At 40.6% G+C, this 21,499-nt stretch overlaps 1 protein-coding gene across 4 annotated transcripts in view; it reads right to left on the bottom strand.

Annotated features, from left to right (window-relative positions):
- Positions 1–21,499, bottom strand: part of FNDC3B (fibronectin type III domain containing 3B) — a gene marked incomplete at its 3' end in the record, with an annotated part of 350,833 nt that overhangs the window by 6,846 nt on the left and 322,488 nt on the right. For 3 of the 4 annotated variants that reach the window (XM_081235889.1, XM_081235891.1, XM_081235890.1), the window contains exons 23-25: positions 20,961–21,173; positions 8,878–9,044; positions 6,242–6,369 (exon numbers count right to left, since the gene is read on the bottom strand). In XM_081235889.1, the coding sequence (XP_081092015.1) occupies positions 6,242–6,369; positions 8,878–9,044; positions 20,961–21,173 (508 nt within the window). Of the gene's footprint in view, positions 1–6,241; positions 6,370–8,877; positions 9,045–20,956; positions 21,174–21,499 lie in introns of those variants that run through there. The other variant, XM_081235892.1, reaches the window with a different exon arrangement.

Below are 21,499 nucleotides of genomic sequence, written 5' to 3'. Positions count from 1 at the left end.
TTTAATCCTCCTGATTACTCTGGCAGGTGAGTATTACTCCCATTTTAGAGACGATAAAACTGAGGATCAGAAAGCTGTTAATTTCTCAAGGTCTCAGGTGACTAAGGGTAGTGGTAGACCCCAGACGAGATCCCACATCTAACTCAAACACCCCTGCTCACCACTGGAACTGCTCCAGCTCCACTGGTTCCACGTCTTTGGTGGAACCCGTCCTCCCCACTTCAGTCCTCATCGAATGACTACGGTGTGATACCACGCCCACTTCTCTTGACCTTCTGACTTTGTCTTCCCCGGGAGTCCCACAGCCTCCCTGGTGTTTCCATGAAACACTTCCCGATCACCCCACCCTGGGTCCACTGCCCCAGAAGGAAAGCACTGCCTTTCCTATCTGATGTATGGAAAGCAGCTCCCCAACCCAGTCTGTGCCACGGAAAGGCTTGGGCAGCATTTCTGTGACGTGGCCTCTTAATTTATGCCAAACAATGACCTCATGGCTGAAAATCACTTAATTAATAACCTATCCCTACAGATGTTTGAGAGACTTTTGGAAAGTAGATATAAATGTTCATTTATATCTAGTATTAAATGATTTCTATGGTTTCCAGAATTTGCATGGCTAGCTCCTTCTAAGAAAGTTGGCTCAGAAGTATATTTAATTTCCCAGAAACCCACTTCATGGAATCTTGAACACAGACTTTATATATTAATTTTGATGGTACTTCCCAACTCCTAACTCCTTAAAGATCCCTAAAAATGTACTGATATTTTGAAAGCAAAGGAGTGCCACTTTTCTCATAACCATTAAGCAAAAACCTTAGTGAAGGAAAAATGAATATCTAATGGAAGGGAACTTCCTCAATGACAAGTCCAATCGAAAGTTGGGCTTTAATTTGTAAATATGTTTTTCTTTTAGCTATTCTTTTTTTTTTTTTTGCGGTACACAGGCCTCTCACTGTTGTGGCCTCCCCCATTGCGGAGCACAGGCTCCGGACGTGCAGGCTCAGCGGCCATGGCTCACAGGCCTAGCCGCTCCGCGGCATGTGGGATCTTCCCAGACCGGGGCACGAACCTGTGTCCCCTGCATCGGCAGGCGGACTCTCAACCACTGCACCACCAGGGAAGCCCTAGCTATTCTTTTTAATTAGAAGAGCTCCCCCTTTTCACAAGCACTGTCAACACAATGTTAACATTATCTTTAAAAGTATATATATGATAAATATATTGAGTGTGGGACTGTGTTCTATTATCTCCAGAGCAACCAGCACAATGGCTATTAACAAAGCAGATGCTCAGTGAATGTTCTCTAATTAAAACCCTTAAATACTTTAGAGTAGATATGCTTATACCACACTGTTTGAAAAGAGAGGAAAATTACCAGAAGCAAGTACATGTGAACATTAAGTATCAGAACCCGCATACAAACCACAGGGTTTAGAACAGGTACAGTCATGATTATACAAAATGGAATCGTTAACAAGGATTGAGTTGTTTTCAGTGTATTGATAGTAGTCAACAATGCTTATTAATAAGCCTTTTGGATCTTAGTTAAGGAAAAATTAAAACAATCCCAATACTCCATCTCCTGAGGATTCTGGTTCCTGAGGTTTGAGATAACTGATTTGTTTTTGTGTAAATAATCACAGCCACGAGATCACAAAATCAGTAAGGTCATCAGGCCTGCAGCACAGCTGAGGTGACTTTTCACCAGACTGTGCCTCTCGCCATGGCAGGGCAGCAGGCCATGCCTCTTATCCCTTTGTTTTCATTCATTTTGACAGGGGCACCATTACGGGCTCTTCCTCCTGCCTCAACCCAATTTAAAAGGCATAGTTCCATTTAAGATTATCTTTATTGACGTAACCAATCATAATATCACAGTAAGTATACAAGCAATATTATTTTTACAAAGACTATTTCTGTCCTTGATTTGATGTGCAATATATTTTAAAGTAATTTTGACATGTTTGTTCCAAATGAGAGGATTTAAAGTAATAACCAGATAATCGAAATGAGGAATCAGTGACCCTTAATTCAGAGTAACATGCTGTGTAGTTGAAATCTTTGAAACAGCCTCTGGGGGAGGCTGCTGGAGGCTGGGATCTGGGCCAACGCCTGCATCTCTTTACTAATGCCATCCTTCTCCCAGGAACTGGAGAGGGAGACATAACTGCCCAGCATTGCCGTCTACACAGCGCCCTCTCATGACTGAACAGATCTGATGCTCACAGTAACCCTGAGGTAGAGAATTAGTATCTCCACTTTGACAAGACAGCTGAGGCTCAGAGAGGTGAATTAATTCCTCCAATATCACATGACTACAGAAGGCAGATTTCACCTCCCTTGGCCCCCAGCTAGAGTGGGGATTCACTAACCTGCAGACTTCCTCTGTAGAGGGTGCAATGCTGGGCAGGAATTGTTGCTCCTGAGCCAAAGAGGACAGGCAATGGTACTGTTACTGAACTGCTTCTTGGGGGGGCATGCTGTTTCCACCCCAATGGGCCCAGAAGCTCTGAGAGCACCGACTATGCTGTTCTGTTATACGCCAGGCAGACCTCACAGTGCACAGCACCTAACAGTTTCTCAATGAACCAGGGGCCCTACACCTGAGCGCCATGAAACTGAATATAAATTTGTTTCATATGCAATTTAAAATGGATGTGTGCATGAATAGTTTTCTGACAGAATGGGTCATATCCTTCATCAGATACTTAAACAGACCTATAAACCTAAAAAATTTAAGAATCAGCAAGACAAATGATAGCTTTTAGATATTCCCACCTTGCTCTATTCTTACTTTGCTTTGGATTTGACCCTTTATTTACACAAAGCTGAAGAAAATGTGCAATAAGATGGTCACAGCCTATTTAACTTCTGTGTTAGCGAATTAAATCACAAACTATTAAAAAATATGTAGGCTCCAAGTCTTTAAAATAGTTCTCTCAAGGTCAAGAGATCTCTCCTCAGTAACTTGTGTGATACCACAAAGAATCAATACACATCCCAATACTATATTCTAAAAATGATACAAAATAAAAATAAATTTATAGAGATGCCATCAAGTTAAATGTGGAGCTCTATAAATTTTCAGATGCTTCAAAGGTTTTCATAATGCAACAAATCTGAGCACCAGCAATATTAAAAATTTGACACAAATTTTGACTTCCAATAGGTAATAATTTCTTGCAGTTTGTTACCCTTTTCTCATCTTCAGTGCTTATATTTAAATACTTTATGTAAAAATCATTGCTGTCTGAACAGGGATATGAATGTGCATCATTTCGCTTTACATTCTTATGTATATATGAAACTGTTTATGTTTTGTCTTGTGAGGCAAAAAGAAATCAGTCACCTGCACATACATACAATTTTCATTCTTTTTAAGAATGCTTTACAATTAATACTGTTTGAAAAGAAGTTTTAAGCTTCTTGAAAAAAGCTTGTGCTTGAAAGGTTTTTTAAATGGCAGAAAAGCCAAATCAATATATGCATGCATTCTAATACAGAGTAAAACTTTATGTGAGGACTTAATACTTTAACAGACTGTCTCATAATTAGAACCAGATGCTCGCCCCACATCATGATAGCTCAACGAAAGAAAGCTAATTACAGAGTTAAAGTCAATGTTTCCAGCAAAATATCAGAAAAAGACTTGGCCCTTGCCATATGTCACCTGTAAAAATGAGCTAGGGGAACAGAAGGACACTGTTCTATTATGGGTGATTTTTTTCACCTCAGTTACAAACATCACTTCTAAATCCCCCCTATGGTGAAGTTTACTGATTCTCACCACTGCAAAGTATAAATCACCCTGTTCCCATGAAACTGCCTCTTTCACGCACGCAAGAAACATTTACTGAGTGCCTAGCTATGTGCCAGACCTGGGAAAATAAAAATGAATACCACAAGCCCACACATTAGTGGATCCTGCCTGATTAGTGCTGTAATTGAACTATACACAGTGCTTCCTATATAAGCCCATAGCTCTGCCGTGGTGTATGCTCTGCACTGATGACCTCTCATTTTCTTTTGCTTTGCCTCTATGAATTCAAAGCCTGTTATCTCTGGACTATAATTATTTTAACCATTACTCTGCACACATAAGATAAATAGATTTCATTCCCTATCTCGTGTCCAGAACAACTGAATGAAGTACTCAAAACATCATGTTTAAGTTAATGTCTATTGAATAGGGAGAAGCAAAAAACTCAGTACAAATTGTCCCTGACTCAACGGTGGCTTTTCAAGTACCACTACCTGCCTTAATCATTTCTTGGTAAATGCAGGAAATACACGGTTACGAGAAGAATGCTAATTCCCCAGCTACTGAGCCCGCCCTGGTGTACTGTGTTTTCATCTACTTTCAACAAGAAACTCTTATTTATAGCTGTTTACAATAAGAAATATATTTTGAAGCATGTATGTAATTGTGTATTAGTATTTGTATGTTCATGAGACAAAATATATAACATTAAACAAATAGCAAGATTCAAAGTAGCCAATCTGCCAGTGAAATCTAATTTATGAATGGATTAACGTATATTCTGGCAATGCCTAATGTATAGATATTGAGTAAACAATGCTTTTTCAATGTAAATCAGCAATCAGTGTGCTTTGAGAAGCAGAACATTTTTTCCAAGAACAGGTTGGAAAAGCGTGGTGGTGGAATAAAAAGGTTTATAAAATACAAGGATGAACATGCAATGAATGTACTTCTGGGAAGTGAATATTGTTAAGTGTCAAGTGATATGTTGTAAAATTGGGTAACATTTCATCTTTAGCCATTTGTTACATTGCTATGCGACAGGACAATGCTACTGGTGTTAAAGATGACTACATCTAGCAGGGGAAATCCTCTGCTCTTCATGTGCGCTGAGACTCTGAAACCAGTAATATATTTGTGGTAAGGTGAAACAACTGCACACATACAATTACTGACTGTGAAGTGAAATATACTGTATAAAACGAGATTGTAAGGTGAAAGGAAACAAGAGTGGTTTTGCTCTTATTTCAGAGGAATGGTGGAAACTGGTGAAATCATCCACTGATGTTAATACCGGTGGTGCCTGTCATGTTTAAAACAAGTTTTTGCAAAATGTGCTTAAAGCAATTCATTCTTTTATCTGGCACTTCATATTAACAAAGTACAGTAGAATTTACTAAAATTTTCTTTGATTCCTTTTACACATTTTTATTTACAAGTATTATTTATTATTATATGAGGAATATTAACCAGCAAATTAACAAAAACTCTGAATCAAATTATTTTCTACTTGTTTTGTGTATCTGGAGCCTCAATAGTTGAATACAAAGAAGTGTTTACAAATTATGTTAATGATTCGGAAGGCAGTGGCATTTATCTTCAACTTCTTGAGTTTGACATAAATACACTCCTCTATTAAAAGTGCTGGTAAGGAGTGGGTCCTCAGCTTTTCTAATGGAGTAACAATGTTATATTCTGATTTCACATAATTATTAAGTTCCTGGGAACATTATGGAAAGCCACAGAGTCTCTGAATCTTTCACATCCAGTGACAAGATAATGTGTGGCTTTGGAAGAATTGGGATCAAAAGGGTGTCAAGAATGATAAACCCAAATTCTTTATCTGGTTATATTCCAATCACATTCTTTCTTGTATAGGTTTATCACGTGAACTGTATAGCCTTGCTACTCAAATCACGATCCATGGGCCAGCAACATCAATGTCACCTGGGAGCTTGAACCTCGACCCCAGACCTACTGAATCAGAATCTGAATTTTTAACAGATACTCAGGTGATCCTATGCACATTGAAGGGTGACAAGTAGTGACCCAGAGCTTCTGAATCACAGGCATCAAGGGCTGATAGGTCATTTTCCTTATCCTTCAATTATAACTTCCATAAAAAAGGCAAACAGACATGGGCTTCAGTAAATTAGGTTGACACTACTTCCCTATAAAGTAAAACCACTGGCACTTTAGTTTTCAATACATATGAATATCAAATACAAATATAGAAGTTAAAACCCTTCACAAGATTATGCTTGTGGAACTGAAAATTTAAGAATACCACCACATACAAAATAAAATGTAAGCTAGAGCTACTCTACCCTAAAGAATTAGGTAATGGGTACATGTGAGGCAGCTTCTATGACAAATTTTGAGAAAAATGTAGTTCACTGGCTACTAAATTATTCACCGCAGAGGCAAGGAGCCAGCCTGACCCTGATAGGCCACACACGTGCCATGCACGCTGGTTCTTACCTGTTTGTACTCAGATTCTCTTCCAACCAATACCTGCAGAATGTAGTTGACAGGATCGCCTTTCATGGGTGGTACCGTCTCCCATAAAATTTCACATGAATTTCCTTCTAACTGTGTTACTCGAGGTGCTGAAATACAAATTCACACATCCAAGCTCAAAATTCAAAGTATCATATGAATAGCCAATATTTTAGTAATATTAGTGAGAACCCTGAGAGGGGAGTTTATCTGCCCAGCCTCCTAGAAAACTAGCAGGGTACCCTTTACCCAGAGAAGACATTCCATGCCTAGCAAGCCACTGGCGAAGAACCCGTTGCTCACTGTCCCATTAATACCTATTTGGCCTGGGTTGCATTTTTGTTATTTTTTTGATGGCTAATGAGCATCTTCTACGATTAAGCCCTGTGTTAGGTTCTTTGGGGAATGCAAAAATAGGTTCCATAAATACTGCTTTCAAGGAAATGAAGATCTAGTTGAGGGAAGGGGAGAGAAAGGTATGAAACAAGTACAAACAAACATAAATGTAAGAGAGATTAAAATGAGAGGTACAAACAAAATGTTGGGGAGTCCCAGGGGAAGGAAGTCATATCCGTGTGAGAGTCTAAGAAAGGTCTGAGGAGCAGGTGGCATTTGAGGTAAGCCTTTAAGTTATCTTACGTTTATATTTTTTAGTTTATTTTTTACCTACTGGACTCATCATTCCAGATTAAAGTGAAATTTTGTTAGTTTGTAGCAAAGCACTTACATGTTGTAGAATTTTAAAATATTTTCTTACAGCTTATACTGTATCTCTACAGCTTAATTCAATATCTGATATTTTTCCATTTTGTAACTAGCATGTGTAACTGCTCTTGCTGAATGCCCTTATTTTTAATTTCTAATTACATGAATTCTTTAGAGGCAGTTGTTTCTACTTTCAATTCTGTACAACGCTGTTTCAGAAAAATAAAAGTTGTCTTAAAAAAAAAGTTTGTATTAGTTGGCCAAAACTGTAATTTATGGAAAACTAAATAATCTCATCAGACCAAACAGTCCTCCAGCTAAGACAATTTCCTAAATCGAAGAGTGAGAGGAAGAACACCTGATCGTGTGGCAGTGTGAGGACACTGTCCTCCTGAAGAAAATGTACCACGACCTGCGAGGGCTATCAATTTGGTGTTGTATTTTCCACAAAATGAATCTCCCCAAAATAATCACCTTCAGAGGCAGAGGTAGTGCTGGGAAGACCCCTGAAGTTATTTAGCTAATTGGTAAATGTGGCAAACCTTCCTGTTACAACAACAACCCTATCAGCCACAGTGTGCTCAGGAATCTCCTCTGTTAGAGCCGAAAGGTGAAGCTACACCAAAGGGCCAGGGCATTTACTGCCCAAGTGACCCAGCAAGTATACATCCATTTATACCAGTTATCTTTGTCACATGAAGAAGCCAAAGAGCTTCTGGACCACCGAGGGGCAGGGGAGCAGGGGGAAGGTATTTACCATAAAGTGCCCTGAAAGGAACTATGGGAAACCTTCACAGAATGCAACCAGACTGTGGTCGGACCCTGACCCAGGCCCTGGAAGCCCCGCACCCTCCTGTAACGCACTCCGTGCCCTGGTGTAGCTGATACAGCGCCTCTGTGCAGAAGCAGTAAGTCAAATGGCCTTTCTCCTGGGGCCAGACACAGACAGAACCTTCTTAACAAATTGTGCTCACTGCCTAGCCACCCAAATAATACAGCCAACCCTCACTTTACCCCATGTAAAACCTGGTTCAGGTGGGCTGCTTACCTGTCAGCCTCAGAGTCATTTCGGGCAGCAGCTGGATAAAGCAAAGACAGGCAGCAGGGACCCTCACAAGAATCACACTACCGGGGAGGGGAGGGCGCAGGCTGGGACTGGGCCCAACGCTAGGTGGGAAGGGCTGAGCCAGCTCTGCCCTGTTGCTGTCTGCCCGGCTTGGCCAATCGGCTGTGCAGTGGCTGAAAATGGGAGATGAGGGCTCAGCAGACCCGGTGGAGGGAGAGCCTTGGGGGAGTGGCTTTCGCTCACTCCCTGATCCCGTGAAGGGGGCAGAGGGTAAACCAGTCATTCACAAACCTCAAGACAAATACTCCAGGAGGTGAGAACAGGCCACTGCTACAGCTTTCCAGTGAGAGCTGCGGACTGGAGGAAAGGCTGTGGATGTTGCCTACACCAGCCTCTAATCTACTGATGCACCACAGTCATCCAAAGATGCATGTGATCCGCTGAAGAGAGACACTCAAACCTCTCCTGGTAAACTGCCATAAGCGCTACATCACCAGGAATTCACCCTCGTTCCTAACCCAACATCTGTCACTCAGGTCGGCTTCTTTTCTTATCCATCTACCCTCCGTGGGGAAGAAACTGTCTCACCATTAAATTATTTGTGATAATAATGTACACATACTTGAGAAAAGTCATTACCGGTAAGCCCTCTCCCTTAAGGCCTCTCATTTCCCCTAGAGAACCCATTTCTCAACCATCTCTTATAGAAAGTTCTTTTGATTCTATCTTGCTGATATGAGAAATATTAGAAGAGCATATTCAAGGTCAGAATCGAGCCTCCTCCTCTTAAATCCCAACATTTCCTCACTCTCACAGAAGAGCGTGACCGAATACACGGTCCACAAACCTTTGATGCTGGGGGGGACACTCTTGGTTGTGCTGAAGGTGTAGGTTTCTGAGAAAGGCCCTTCCCCAGCCTCGCTGGCTGCCTGGATTCTGAAGGAGTAGCATGTGAATTCTGTCAGCCTCTGGACCTTATAGGTGTGGCTGGGTCCTCTGTAGATTGAAATAAACCTAGAGAAAGGAGCAGAATCCATTAGCCACCTGAACTTTTATTAGTGACAAGAAATTATGATACAAATGTGGAACAGATTAGACCAACTTGGTAAATGCTTTTCATACCATCTGAATTAATAATCAACCAGTTGCTATGTTACTGTTAAGTTTAATGTCTAATATATGCTTACATAAAAGAAAAACACAAATTTAAGAACATATAAAGCTTAGAATGAGATTCCTTTAATTATGTTATAGATTCTAGAGACATCAGTTGTTCATGCTATTGTTTACTGATAAAGAACAGAAATTTCAAATTTTTCATAATGGCAATATCTATATAATCTGATATGTTACCTTACCTTCCACTATGTACTAGGCAACGAAGTTAATGTTAATTGGGCACCGGAGAAATACAATGTCCTCTTTACCAGAATTTTCTAAATAACTGAGGTTTACCTAGAAAATTCTTTAAATTTTAACCTTTATCTTTCCAAGAGCTTTCAAAGCCCCTTTCTCAAACTAGTAAGATAACATTTACGATTATAGATCTTTGAGAAAATATATAAAAAGAAAAAATATATTTTGCTCAGAATCATCCATCAGCTTATTCAAAATAACAGAAAAACAGCACAGGTGGGCTGGACAGTTTAGACTGGCAGCTTCTGGATCCTTCTCCCTCCCATCAGGACTATTTTGTACTTCTCTGCTAAATAATATTTCCATGAGACACAGGCATAAGAGGCATGAGGATAAAAAAAACAGGCCTTACATTTTGAGTGTTTCCTCTCAGGTTTTGGAAAATTAATACTTTCACAGTGAAACGAGATTACTTAGAACTGCAATATAATGTTACCGTTTGTCTTTTTATAGTTGACTGTAAAATTTTGGAAATAATGTAACTTCCCATAAGTTATCCAGGATCTTTAGTAGATTCAGAATCTGAATCTGCTGGCCTGAGGGACACTTTGAGAACTTCTATATGAGTTAATTCAACCACACTGCCTTGTTCCTACACAGGCCAACTGTTTCTCCCAGTTTGCAGTGCTTCGTCCCAGCATCTGAAGACAATCCGCTGTCTTCAAATACTGCTCGAAGTCAGGCAGTGATAGAATCACACACAATTCAAAATGTCTCTTAGGCTGATTTGGCCTAAGGGTAAGCAGAATTTATGCACTCATTTAGCAAACATTTTTTGAACATCTGCTGTGTGCTAGACTCTGTGTACTCAGAGATGGATGAGACTTAATCCTGTGGGTTAGTTGGTCCTGTGTGTGGGCAGGGTTTTCTGAAGGAGAGCAGCAGCTTTTCCACATGCTAGCGAACATTCCCTCCAGATGGATGGATGGATACAGAGATTAAACAGCTTTTTTACAAAACCTGTCAGAGTCAATACTTAAAGTATCCATGCATTAATCAGCCTTTGCAATTGAGTTCCTGAGCCCCAGTCATTTCACCTATTTAATGTTCCTCTGCTTTGCTGTGTAAGGAAGCACCTTTTACTGAAGAATGAACATTTTTAATTTCAGGAAAAGACAGAGTCCAGGCTAAAACCCAAATACCATGGTAACCTACTTAGCACTCCTGACACATTACCGCCTTAATGAAGATACCCCTTGCTAATGCTAGAGGCTATTTATTAACTCAGCCTCACCCAGGCTAGAATCTCTAACCAGAGTAATTGCCCTTACTTATACCGCAAAATGGAAGACATGGTATAAGAAGTAAAAGTGTTACATCTTCATTACAAACTTGCAGTAAAGCCAGGTTTTTAAAGGAGTCTGGAGAGGACTGCTAGCAATAGTACTGCTTCCTCATCCGTGCTGCTCTGAGAAGAGTATTTCCTTCTGAAATAAGTTCAGTATATCTATGTAGGCAGCAGCACTCACATTCACAAAGAAATTTACTGAAGCAGATTCAGTACTCTAATTTTGTAGTATAATCTAAACTGAGCAAATAGCATATTTTCAAATATTTCAATTTTCAAGTTCATCAAAACCCGCTGTTTTTGGAATAGCTATTTTGTTCCTTTTTCTTGCTTTCCTCTTGTACCACAGCATTTTGTTAATGGTTTAAAATTGCATTCCTATTTAGAAAAAGCACCGTGGAACAGGTGATTGAAAACCTTTACAATGAAAAACTTTACAATGTTGCCATTAGTGCATTTGTTTGCCTCCAGGGACAGTGCAATAAAGCTAGTGAGAGAGCCCAGCCCAGGTTTAAATGGGTTAATACAAGTGCTTAGAATAGTCTTGACATGTAATAATCACTCAATATGTGTTAGTTATAATCATTTCATAATGCTGAGAAGACAGCTAACACTGAGGTTATTTTCTTTCCTCCCAGGTGGCGGGTCAGCCGCGTGGTGAGAGGCTGCTCTGCACACACTGGCTGTTTACCCTCTCCCACCAGACCTGTCAGTGAAGTGCAGGCAAGAGCACCTCCCTCGCGAGACTGGTGGGATTCAATGTGAAAACTCATGTAAAAGCCCCAGTTCCTACACAGAGTAGGCCTCAAATAAATATCTGTTGATCTTAAGCTTCTTTCTGTACATGCTGACAGTAACTTCTTTCAAACAATAAAGGCCAACTAAAACGAAATAAAAGCACACAAGCCAACACAAAAAATATAATCCCTTTTTCACCCCAATTCTGTAATTATTTTCCATCACTCCAAGAGGCAGGAGAAGAAAGAACCTTCTTTCTTCAGAGCCAGTGATTTACAGCCAGTTGCGTGATGGCCTCTCTGGGAGGCTCCATAGGTTAACACCCTGTGGCTAGAACCACTCCAGGAGGGAATAAAAATATTCATCAAATATTTGTTTTAAAAAGGCCAACTTAATTTTAAAATTCATTAATAAGTAAGCCAGACGCCTTTGGTGACAGAATTAAACATGCTACATGTCCCAAGACACAATGATTGAAGACTCCACATTTTAAAACAACCAAGGACTCAGAGCTTGGAGCAAGGCTTTGCCATGAAGAGGAGGAGAACAGTGGCCATCCAGCCGTCCCGACGGCTATTCCTCCCCCTTACGTGATTCCCTCGACTGCTCAATCCCATGGGGGTGGCCCAGGTGACAAGGGATGCACTATGTGGGGAGTCTGCGCTCCCCTGGGCCACCCCTTGGTCTATGCTGCCTGGTAAACACGGCCACCCTTCACCTCTCCCCCTGCCGCCTCCACACTGTTGGTGTCAAGGGGTGGGGCATGGGGACTTGGACCCAGGAAGACTGGCCATGAATCTCAGCTCCGCCCGTAAGGCTGCCAAATAGCTCGCACCTGCTAATCATTTCTCCATCTGCAAAACAGGGACAGTATCCACCTCATAGATCGTTTTGATGAGTCAAATGCAGAAATGTGGGGAAAAAGCTTAGCACTGTGCCCGACACGTAGTAAGAGTTCAATACAGGGTACCCAATGGCTCCAGACCCTGCACCGTGAGCACCACCAACCATCCTGATCAGGCTAAGGTGCCCTGAGGATCACTGTGGCTCTCAACTCCCACCACGCAGGCCTTTCTCCAGGTTGCTGGGGCCACAACCAGTTCATGCTCCAGCAGGAAGAGGTCCATCTGAATTTGTCCTGCCACATCTGTTATGGCCTGTGCTAGACATATAGCTCTCCCCCCAATAAATTAATCTAATCTGGTGACCAAGGAGTGTACATGAAATGCTCACTGTTATTTTTATTACATGAATGCTCCTACGCTAGAGAAACATAATGAAATTATATCAATATATAGGTATGGTTCCTAGAATGTAGTTCATGCTCAATAAAGCCACTGAGTAATTTTAGTATCAGTTCAGGCTGAGGCATGTGTAGCCACAGGGACCCTCTGTGGTATCACAGCCCCTTATAGGTCTCCCTGGAGCCCTGGGCCCACACCGGCAGTGCCTCTGAGAGGTCTTGTACTCCATCCTCAACCCCTGATGCCCAGAGCCACATACATTTGGAGGCATCAGCCCCATGACCTAGGGCTCTTGTGAAGGCCAATTAAGAGGACAGGTGTGGAAACACCTTGGGGCTCCGCTGTGGTGCTGCTCCACTACAGTGCTGCCCCACTGGTGCAGGGGCTGAAGATACAGCGGGTAATAACAATCATTGCAGACAGCAGACTTGGATTTGAGTTCAGCTTCAACAGCCTGGTGGTCTTCACCTCTATAGCCAAGTAAGCTGTTTCCTCCTGTGTAAAATGGGCACGATAACAGTGCTGACCCCCTTAGAGAGTTGTTGTGAGAATTAAATGGGATAATGCAGAGAGAACCCATTACAAAATGCCTAGCACTTGTGAGTGCTAGATCAATATTAGTGGTTACTGTTTATAATAATAAAGCACCAAGGTTCATGAATGATTTACCTCGTTTCTCAACACTGGAGAAACCTGAGGATGTCCCCGGACGGCATCCCTCTCACTTACATTCCCTTAGTTTTTCCGGAGCTGGAGAGAAAGCTGTGCATGTGAATACCATCCACCCTGTCCTGGAAAACCCAGGCGGAGAACAGCTGTGGAAAACAGATGAAGATGGAGCAGCAGGTCCTCTAGAAATGCTGGCCATTTATGGAAATTTGGGCATTTTTACTTAGGGAGAGGAAAAACGGAGAGAAATGCTCTCATGTACTAAAACAAATGTTTACTTGGAAGGGGAAGCATAAACAAGGCAGAACGTTCGGTGGGTCACTGAAAGTTTACGGTCTAAATGAATTCTTTATGGCTCTGCCCCCAACTGGCTTCAGCTTTGACTATAATGTCTTCTTGAAACTAAACACTCTGAAGGTAACAAAAACATGTTGGCTTTAGTTTGGTAATTTGGCAGTGGTTTAAAAAATATTTTACATATCTATGAATAGAAAATGAATATGCTTATTCGGCTTGCCTGTCAGAGTACTCCATGGTGGGTACAAAGAGGTACAAAGACCTTGACCACAATGCAGAGTCTGTTACCTTCATGATGAACAAATGGATAACTCTCCAGGCTGTTTCTGGACACTTGGGATAATAACTGTCTTATTCACCTGGCAGGAATTTTTCTGAGATCCAAATGAAAGGACCAAGTAAATTCTATGATTTGTTATTAAATATACACTAGGAAGGCAAAACAACCAGATTTTCAAGAAATTCTTTCAACCTCAGTATTTTAGGCTTTAATATTGTGAAAGATAACTTTTTTGCACTGAAGTGCAACTGAAGGAAGAAATTCAGACATGTTACATCTTTAAATGTTTTTAAAAATCATTTTAGGGTTTCCCTGGTGGCGCAGTGGTTGAGAGTCCGCCTGCCGATGCAGGGGCACGCCGGGAGGGTCCCACATGCCACAGAGCAGCTGGGCCCGTGAGCCATGGCTGCTGAGCCTGCGTGTCCGGAGCCTGTGCTCCGCAACGGGAGAGGCCACAACAGTGAGAGGCCCACATACCGCAAAAAAAAAAAAAAAAAAAAAAAAATCATTTTAGGGGAAAATGATGATATACAAAGAATTAATTTTAAAATGTTTCCTTAAAACAGCTTTGTTTCAAAAGAAACGTCCAAGAATTCTCTGGATGGAGTATAATAAATTCACAGTAGAAAATAAGAGAGAATGCTGAGGCTTGTATGTTTATTTCCTCGTTGCTGTCTACCCAGTGCAGGCTAACAGAAGCCCATTAATATTTACTCCTCAAAGTGATCTAACCTGCTGACCTAAAACGGCCTGTGGTCCACAAATGGCTGCAAATGGCACATTTCAAAACATCACAAATTAACACTCTTAGTAAGCTCAATGTGGCTATATTCCTTAGCAATGACATGTCATTGCCTTTATTTTTTCTTAATTTCCCTGGGCTCCATGGATTGTGTGTGTGTGTGAATTTCCTACATTACTGAAGTGACGTTTGGGAATGGAGGATGTTCAAAACAGGAATGAATAGTATGTGCCCTCACTCCACAAAGAACACTGAGTCCCACCATGTCTATGCAGAAGCAGATGGCAGCAGATGGCATCACATGAGGACACCTGAGGCAAAGAAATGCTTTTCCAAAACTGGTTCTGATGTTGCTGAGAGTCCCAGTTTGGAGACTGAATGCTCAAGTGTCGAGAGCAATTTCCAAAAGACCATTGAGAAAAGGAGTTAATTTCCTAACCCCCATGTCCCCAGCTCCACATGGCTTGTGAGTAATCAGGCCGCAATATGTTTTGGTTATGATCCTTTTCTAAGAAATAAAATGTCACCATAGCTACTGATGAAAATCTGTACATAGAATAAAATTCCTACTTTTGATTCTTTTTGTCTGCACTGCACTTATTGATATACATCAAAAAAGAAATTTATTTATATTCAAAGAAAGTATAACTAGACTCTCTAAAGACCACCTGAGAACCTTGAAACTTTCCATTCTTCTACTTTGCTTTCAAATACGTGCAGTGAATCTCATCTTCAGGCATAGTCTTCGCAGAGTCTTCCAAATTTCTGTTAGCCTACTTTTATTTTAGTGGCCTTATCTCAATCTTACCTCATTTAGGAAAAATGGAGAGGAAAATGCTATCCAATTCCATTCTGTTACTTACTTATTTTTAAATAGAAGAAAAAACTGTAGTCTGAATTCTACTTCTGGTCTAACTAAGATCTCAAATAGTTCATTTACCAATCCTCACCTTGGGCTGTCCTTAGAACATTTTAGCCTGAAACTGAATAAGCTAGCGATAGTCTTTATTTTGCAGGATGAATCTTTATGCTCCTTTTTAAAAAAATTAAAATGCTTTTTTCCCATCAATCAGGGACTGAAGACAGGTATCACTAGCTGCATTTTGTAAAGGGAGAAACTAAGGCAAAAAGAAGTTAAGGGACATGCCTCTAGTCATCTAGAAACTCAGTAACAGATCTGGGATTACAACAGAGAATTAACACCCCTGTCGAGAACCATAACTGCCTTCTGGTGACTGAAAGCAATATAAAAATGCCATTTATCCAACAAGGGTGGTCATGTGCGTTGGGGACTCCTCCAGAAAAGCAAAGGAAGCTAATATCGAGGGTCTTTTGTGGGCACTGAGTTAGTCGTGTTACATCTATTTCATTAATTCAGCAGTATGCTCTGAGAAGTATAAGCAGGAGTTTGTTCTATAACAGGCATACATTAAGAAAGTTCACTCCTGTAGTGCTCATATACCCCGGCCACTTTTGTTAGTTGCCTGGTGTATAATTTTTTAGGGTTTCTTTATGCAGATTATTTTCCATCCCTCTCTAATAGCAAACAGGCAGTCATACTGTACACATTACATAGCCCCTCCAATTTTGCTGGCTAAAGGTAAAAGTGTCACAGGCACAAGGGCTGAGTTAAAAGGAGAGCAAGCGGCAATTATCCATTCTATTAGAGCCCTCTAGGCCATCCCCATTTTGCTGGAGCCTTGCTTTAAAATACGTTGGCTATCTGGGTAACCTGAACAACAGATTAACCATAAATGTATTCCTGGAACTTAAGTTCCTCTTGCCTCAGTGCTGTGTACAATTATCAGGAACAGGGACCCACAGGGTCAGGACGAGAATCAGCATCAATTCAAATTCTGTTAGGGCAGCATAACATTTCATTTCAATAACACAGACAAATGCATCTTCAAAATCATCATTACACATTATAATCTTAAAATGCATGAGCTGATGTTGTTATTCTAATCCCTGGATTCGGTTAGCACAGCATTATGAAAATGTTTACTTTTGGGTATATATTTTTCTTGCATACATAGGAACCAAAGACATTTGGATCTCTGCTAGATCTGTTAAGAATAATAGACTTAATCACTCTTAGCCAAACTAACATAATTTTTGTTTTTCTGTTGAAATTAAATAAAAACTCTTGTACTGTCTGCTCACTGTTTCACATTAATTTCTCAGCAAGATAAGCTCCTTATAGACAGGCTACATACTTCACAAGACCTAGCACACTGCGGTAATTTAAAAAAAAATTGACTGAGCAATCATAATATAACTGCTACGGATAAACTTAGTCCTACTTTGAGATTGCTACGTAAATATGTAGTCAGTGACCTTGGACTGGGAATCTTGTGGGTCAAAATCTTGAATGCATGGGAAACAAATGTACTCATCAAGGGGGAAAACTTTCTACACAGCAATTCCAGGTGATTGGGATGAATTCTAGGTTGACTTACCTTGGGGCAAGGATTTGGGCAAGGTGCCCTTCTGGTATCCCTTTTATTTACATGAAGTAGCCCCAAACTTAAGATAAAAAAAAAAAAATCCAAGTGTAAAAGTACCAGAATAGAAAGGCATTTACATGGACAAAGACCCAGCGCATGTTTCTGTTCTCTGGAGATTGTATCCTCGGTTTCCACCCAATCCTGAGTCCTTATCACTGGTCTCCATCCTAAGGCTCTCCAGCATGAGGCTATAAGATTGATTCCCTTTTAAGACTCACCCAACTTGTTACCTTTTCTAATAAGCCTTCTCTGTTCAATTTTAAGCCTAAAGTACACGACATTCTTCTACCTTTCCTCAACACTCTGTGCATGTGTCAATCTTTAAGCCCTCCACACCATGATTTGCTGCCTCTTCTACCTATCCCCGACCAGACTGTGATCTATTCAAGAACTAAATAATGTAGATAAAGCTCTCAATGCCTGGCACTTTGTAGGTGCTCAATAAATAGTAGTGTCCTTTAGAAAGTCTGAAAATATATTTTTGGCCAAACGGTATACTTAGAAATCTCTGGGTCATTTCAGATTTTTTTGATTATGAGGTATATAAATTAAACATAATAAACCAGCAGATCACAGATGTAAAACCTTAGCGGTTTTGCCCAGTAAGTGGTCACTCTTAAGGAAAGTTAGTATCTTTCTTCTTATTTTCTTATTTGTCAAAAGCAGAAATTAAACATGAAGAAAAAAAGAGATAACATTCTCTAATCATTTACAAAAGACATCTTTTTATATAGGATTTAGCTCACAAATAATCTACAAAGATTCACTGCTTTAAGGTGAAAAGGTGGCAAGGATCTCAGAGTTCAGCTTCTAGTTCAACCCCTTTGTATTTCATGGATGCAGAAAACGCAGGAGCAATAGTTTACCAGCTGAAATCAACTCAACTCTTTAATCTGACAATTACCAAGCAGGGAGTTATTCATTTTCACTGTGCTTCTGTTGCAAAACATGTTTAAAGACTCAGATTTCTTGCACTGGCTGGCTAGGACAGCGACAAGACTCAGACACCGCAGCCCTCCTTCTAAATGCCCACAGTGACTGGTGAGACAAGCGAACATGGCAAAAGAAATATTTTGAGAGCTGACAGCTAAGAAAGTACATTAAAACCACAATCAGACCTAACTCTGATTCTCACCTTGGCCACAGCAGGATATATAGTATTTTTGCCACATCCATAATAGGAACTTGTTAGCACTTAATGAAATCAATACACACGCTAAAGAATGTGTACACTTTTCCCCAAAGCCACAACTAGAAACCACTCTTGCAACCACAAGTTCAATGAAAAAGACAGCTGTCACTTTGGAAGAAAACACTGGACAGGCCAGATCCAAGTCCTAAAGAACCTCAAGGGGATGAGAATTGACAAAGAGCTGTCTAAGAACAAGTATTATGATCTATCCAACTCAAAGTGTTTCTCCCTGATCTTCACTACTCAAGAGCCAAAGTTAAAGGCTTGGATTCAGGGGGCCATTCACTACAAGAGCGCAGTTTCAAGACACTAAGGAAGGTCATCTTCAAACTGAAATTAGGTCAATTTCATCCTTTTAAATCCCAGGAAAATAATTCCACAAATGGAATGAGAATTTATTATGCTCTGTATTCCTATTACTTTAATAACTTCTGGAAGCACTGACAAATCTAATTTAGAAAAAGATAAATTTGGACTCTAGCCCATAAAATTAAGAAAAACACTGCTCCTAATGGTAAGTTTTCTTAAAATGCCATTTAAATTTAGGCAAGTCATTTATTTGATTAACAAGCCAGCACCCCCACCCCTTTTTGTTTTCTTCTTCTTTTTTTTTTTTTTTATGAGGAAGGAGCCTGTATTGATTACTAGACTCTGCACTATTTTCTGTCTGGCATATTTAAATGTCTCACAGCAGCATTCTTATTTGGACCAGCATTCTTATTTGCTCATGGAGATTTTGTTCTAAGCATCTCTTCAGTTCTCTGTACAAGGCACCTCAGGTGGCTGCCCTGCAGAGGGCAGGACTGCAGCACACTGGGGATGGCAGGTTTGGTGGACAGCTGTCATTCTTCCCATATTCTTGGAGGTAATAGTAGAGGCAGCTGCATGGGGAAGTCAGGAGGTGCTGGCTCTGATCCCAATTCTGCCACCAGCTTCAAAAATGTTCCTGGGATTCACTTCTTCTAAACAGTACAACTAGAAGGTATTTTCTAAGGAAGGTTCTCCCTGCCAACAATGTAAGCCAAAAGCCCAGGAAAAAAAGAGACTCATGTACAAATTTCCCCAAATGCTAGCTTTATATATTTATCATGATTTCTGTTAGTACATAATTCCTGTTCTTGCCAGTAAGGTCAAGGAGTCTCCTACCAGTAAAGTAATGAGCCTGTGAAAAATGCATCCAAAAGCACACAGCACAGTAAGATAAATGGTCTTGTCTGTGAATGAGTATGAATTTAATCTCTAATGAACCTCCCCAAAAGAAGCCTTACCTTCTCTGTCCTTTCTACACTGGGACTCATTCCCAAAAGGATGATCACTTTTTTTCTTCTAAGTCGAACTATTGTGTTTTCCAGGTCCTCCAATGTCAAGTTCAAATGTTATCTGTTTCAAAAAGCTGCTCCTGATCTTTGCAACCAACCAGTCTCTGCACTTTATTCCCTAAGTCTGCCTCCTTCAAACTCCCAGAGCACTTTTCTCCAATGGCACTAGTGTTCTACGGCTATTTGTAGGCTGATATTATGCTTCTAGAGGGGGAAGCAGGGCCTTGCTTTCGTTCTTGAGATTGGTGTCCCCGAGGGCCTACCTCAAACAGTGCCTTCCACACAGCAGGACCCTACTGAGCTCACATGAATCCGAGTACTCGAGTACAGAGCAGAGGTAGAGGTTGGACGGGGTCTCTGTGCTAATTAGAACCAGTTCCCCATATAAAAGAGCAGGATACTGTGATGCATGAAGAGGAAATAACAGGAATACTTCCACATACACTGGTTTGTGCTTTGGCAGGTATGCACAGGAAGGGGGAGCATGTCTACTCCATCAGGCTGTCTTGGTTTTATGCTCATCTCCTACCTCCTTCAGCTGATTCTCTCATTTGAACTTTTGGTAACAGAACTTTCTGTCATTAACTTTTGCTACACATCTGAATTATTCCTAAATACAGTTCAGCTGCCCATCTTCTGATTGGCCATTTTCAGAGGAAATAAAGTTAGATTAAATAACTATGTGAAAGGCTGTATTTGATTTCTGTAGCCAAGAGTGTTCCTGAGCATGGAGTTTTATAAAGAATCTCCTATTTGCTCTAGTTAATTTGATATTATATTGCATTGCCCATAGTTACAGAGCACAATCCCCATCTGTACATCACCACAGCTATTTCAGACTGGTAAACATGTTTGTCCGGATGGTTACTGAATATTTAAAGAGGTTAACATCTTTTCCTGAGTCTTATTTCCCTCTGCACTCGTGACTAATATAACACTATTAAACAGCATGGACTTGAATTCGACCATTTTCTTTTTGGATAATTTCTTTCCATTTTCTGGCTTTATGAAAGAAAAAAACACATATATTATCACATGTAGGGAAATCAGGATCACGAGAATGTTAATTTAGAAAATTCCAAATGGAGGGTGCAACTTTGGGTATTAAATGCAGGACCCAAATACCTAGGGAGTCTTTCAACAAGGAGGAAGAGTGCTTCAGAGGACAAATGAACAAGGAAGATTCCACCCCACAACCCAAAGCCATCGAATTTTCGGATGAAGCCTCAGGCCCTCACCTCTTGTTTCTGTCCTCCAGCTGCAGTGTGTACACCGTGCCATCAGCCGCGTGCGTCCTGGCGTTACCATCTCCCCATTTCAGCTTCAGGCTCTGGGGCCCGGCAGCGGCACATTCGAGCCTAGGAGGCAACGGTGGTAACGGCCGAGTTTTTGCTTTAATGAACTGACTAAATGGTCCAGCTCCAATTTCATTTATGGCCTGAATTCTGATCCTGGAAAAAGGAAAAAAAAATCACAAAGATCGTTGGTTTAAGAAGCAGTGATTCCTCATTTGAAATAAACATTGTGTGGTGTATTTCTTACTTGCCCCTATAAGCAGTGTCATGGAATAAAGGAAAACAAGTTAAAAATAATTCAAGACAAATAGAGAAATGGGCAGCTCGGAAGACAGATTATCCTCTCCATTCCAAAAAATAGCCCCCAAAAACCACATTAGCAAGATATCCCTTAGTTCTTTAATTAAAAGAAAGAAAGAAAGAAAGAAAGAAAGAAAGAAAGAAAGAAAGAAAAAGAAAGAAAAAAAAAAAGAATGGCAGCA

This window comes from Mesoplodon bidens (genome assembly GCF_964165515.1).
Source record: "Mesoplodon bidens genome assembly, chromosome: 5".
In the NCBI taxonomy this organism is placed as follows: domain Eukaryota; kingdom Metazoa; phylum Chordata; class Mammalia; order Artiodactyla; family Ziphiidae; genus Mesoplodon; species Mesoplodon bidens.
Note: the sequence above shows the minus strand (reverse complement) of the source record. Positions and strands in the feature narration are given on the sequence as shown.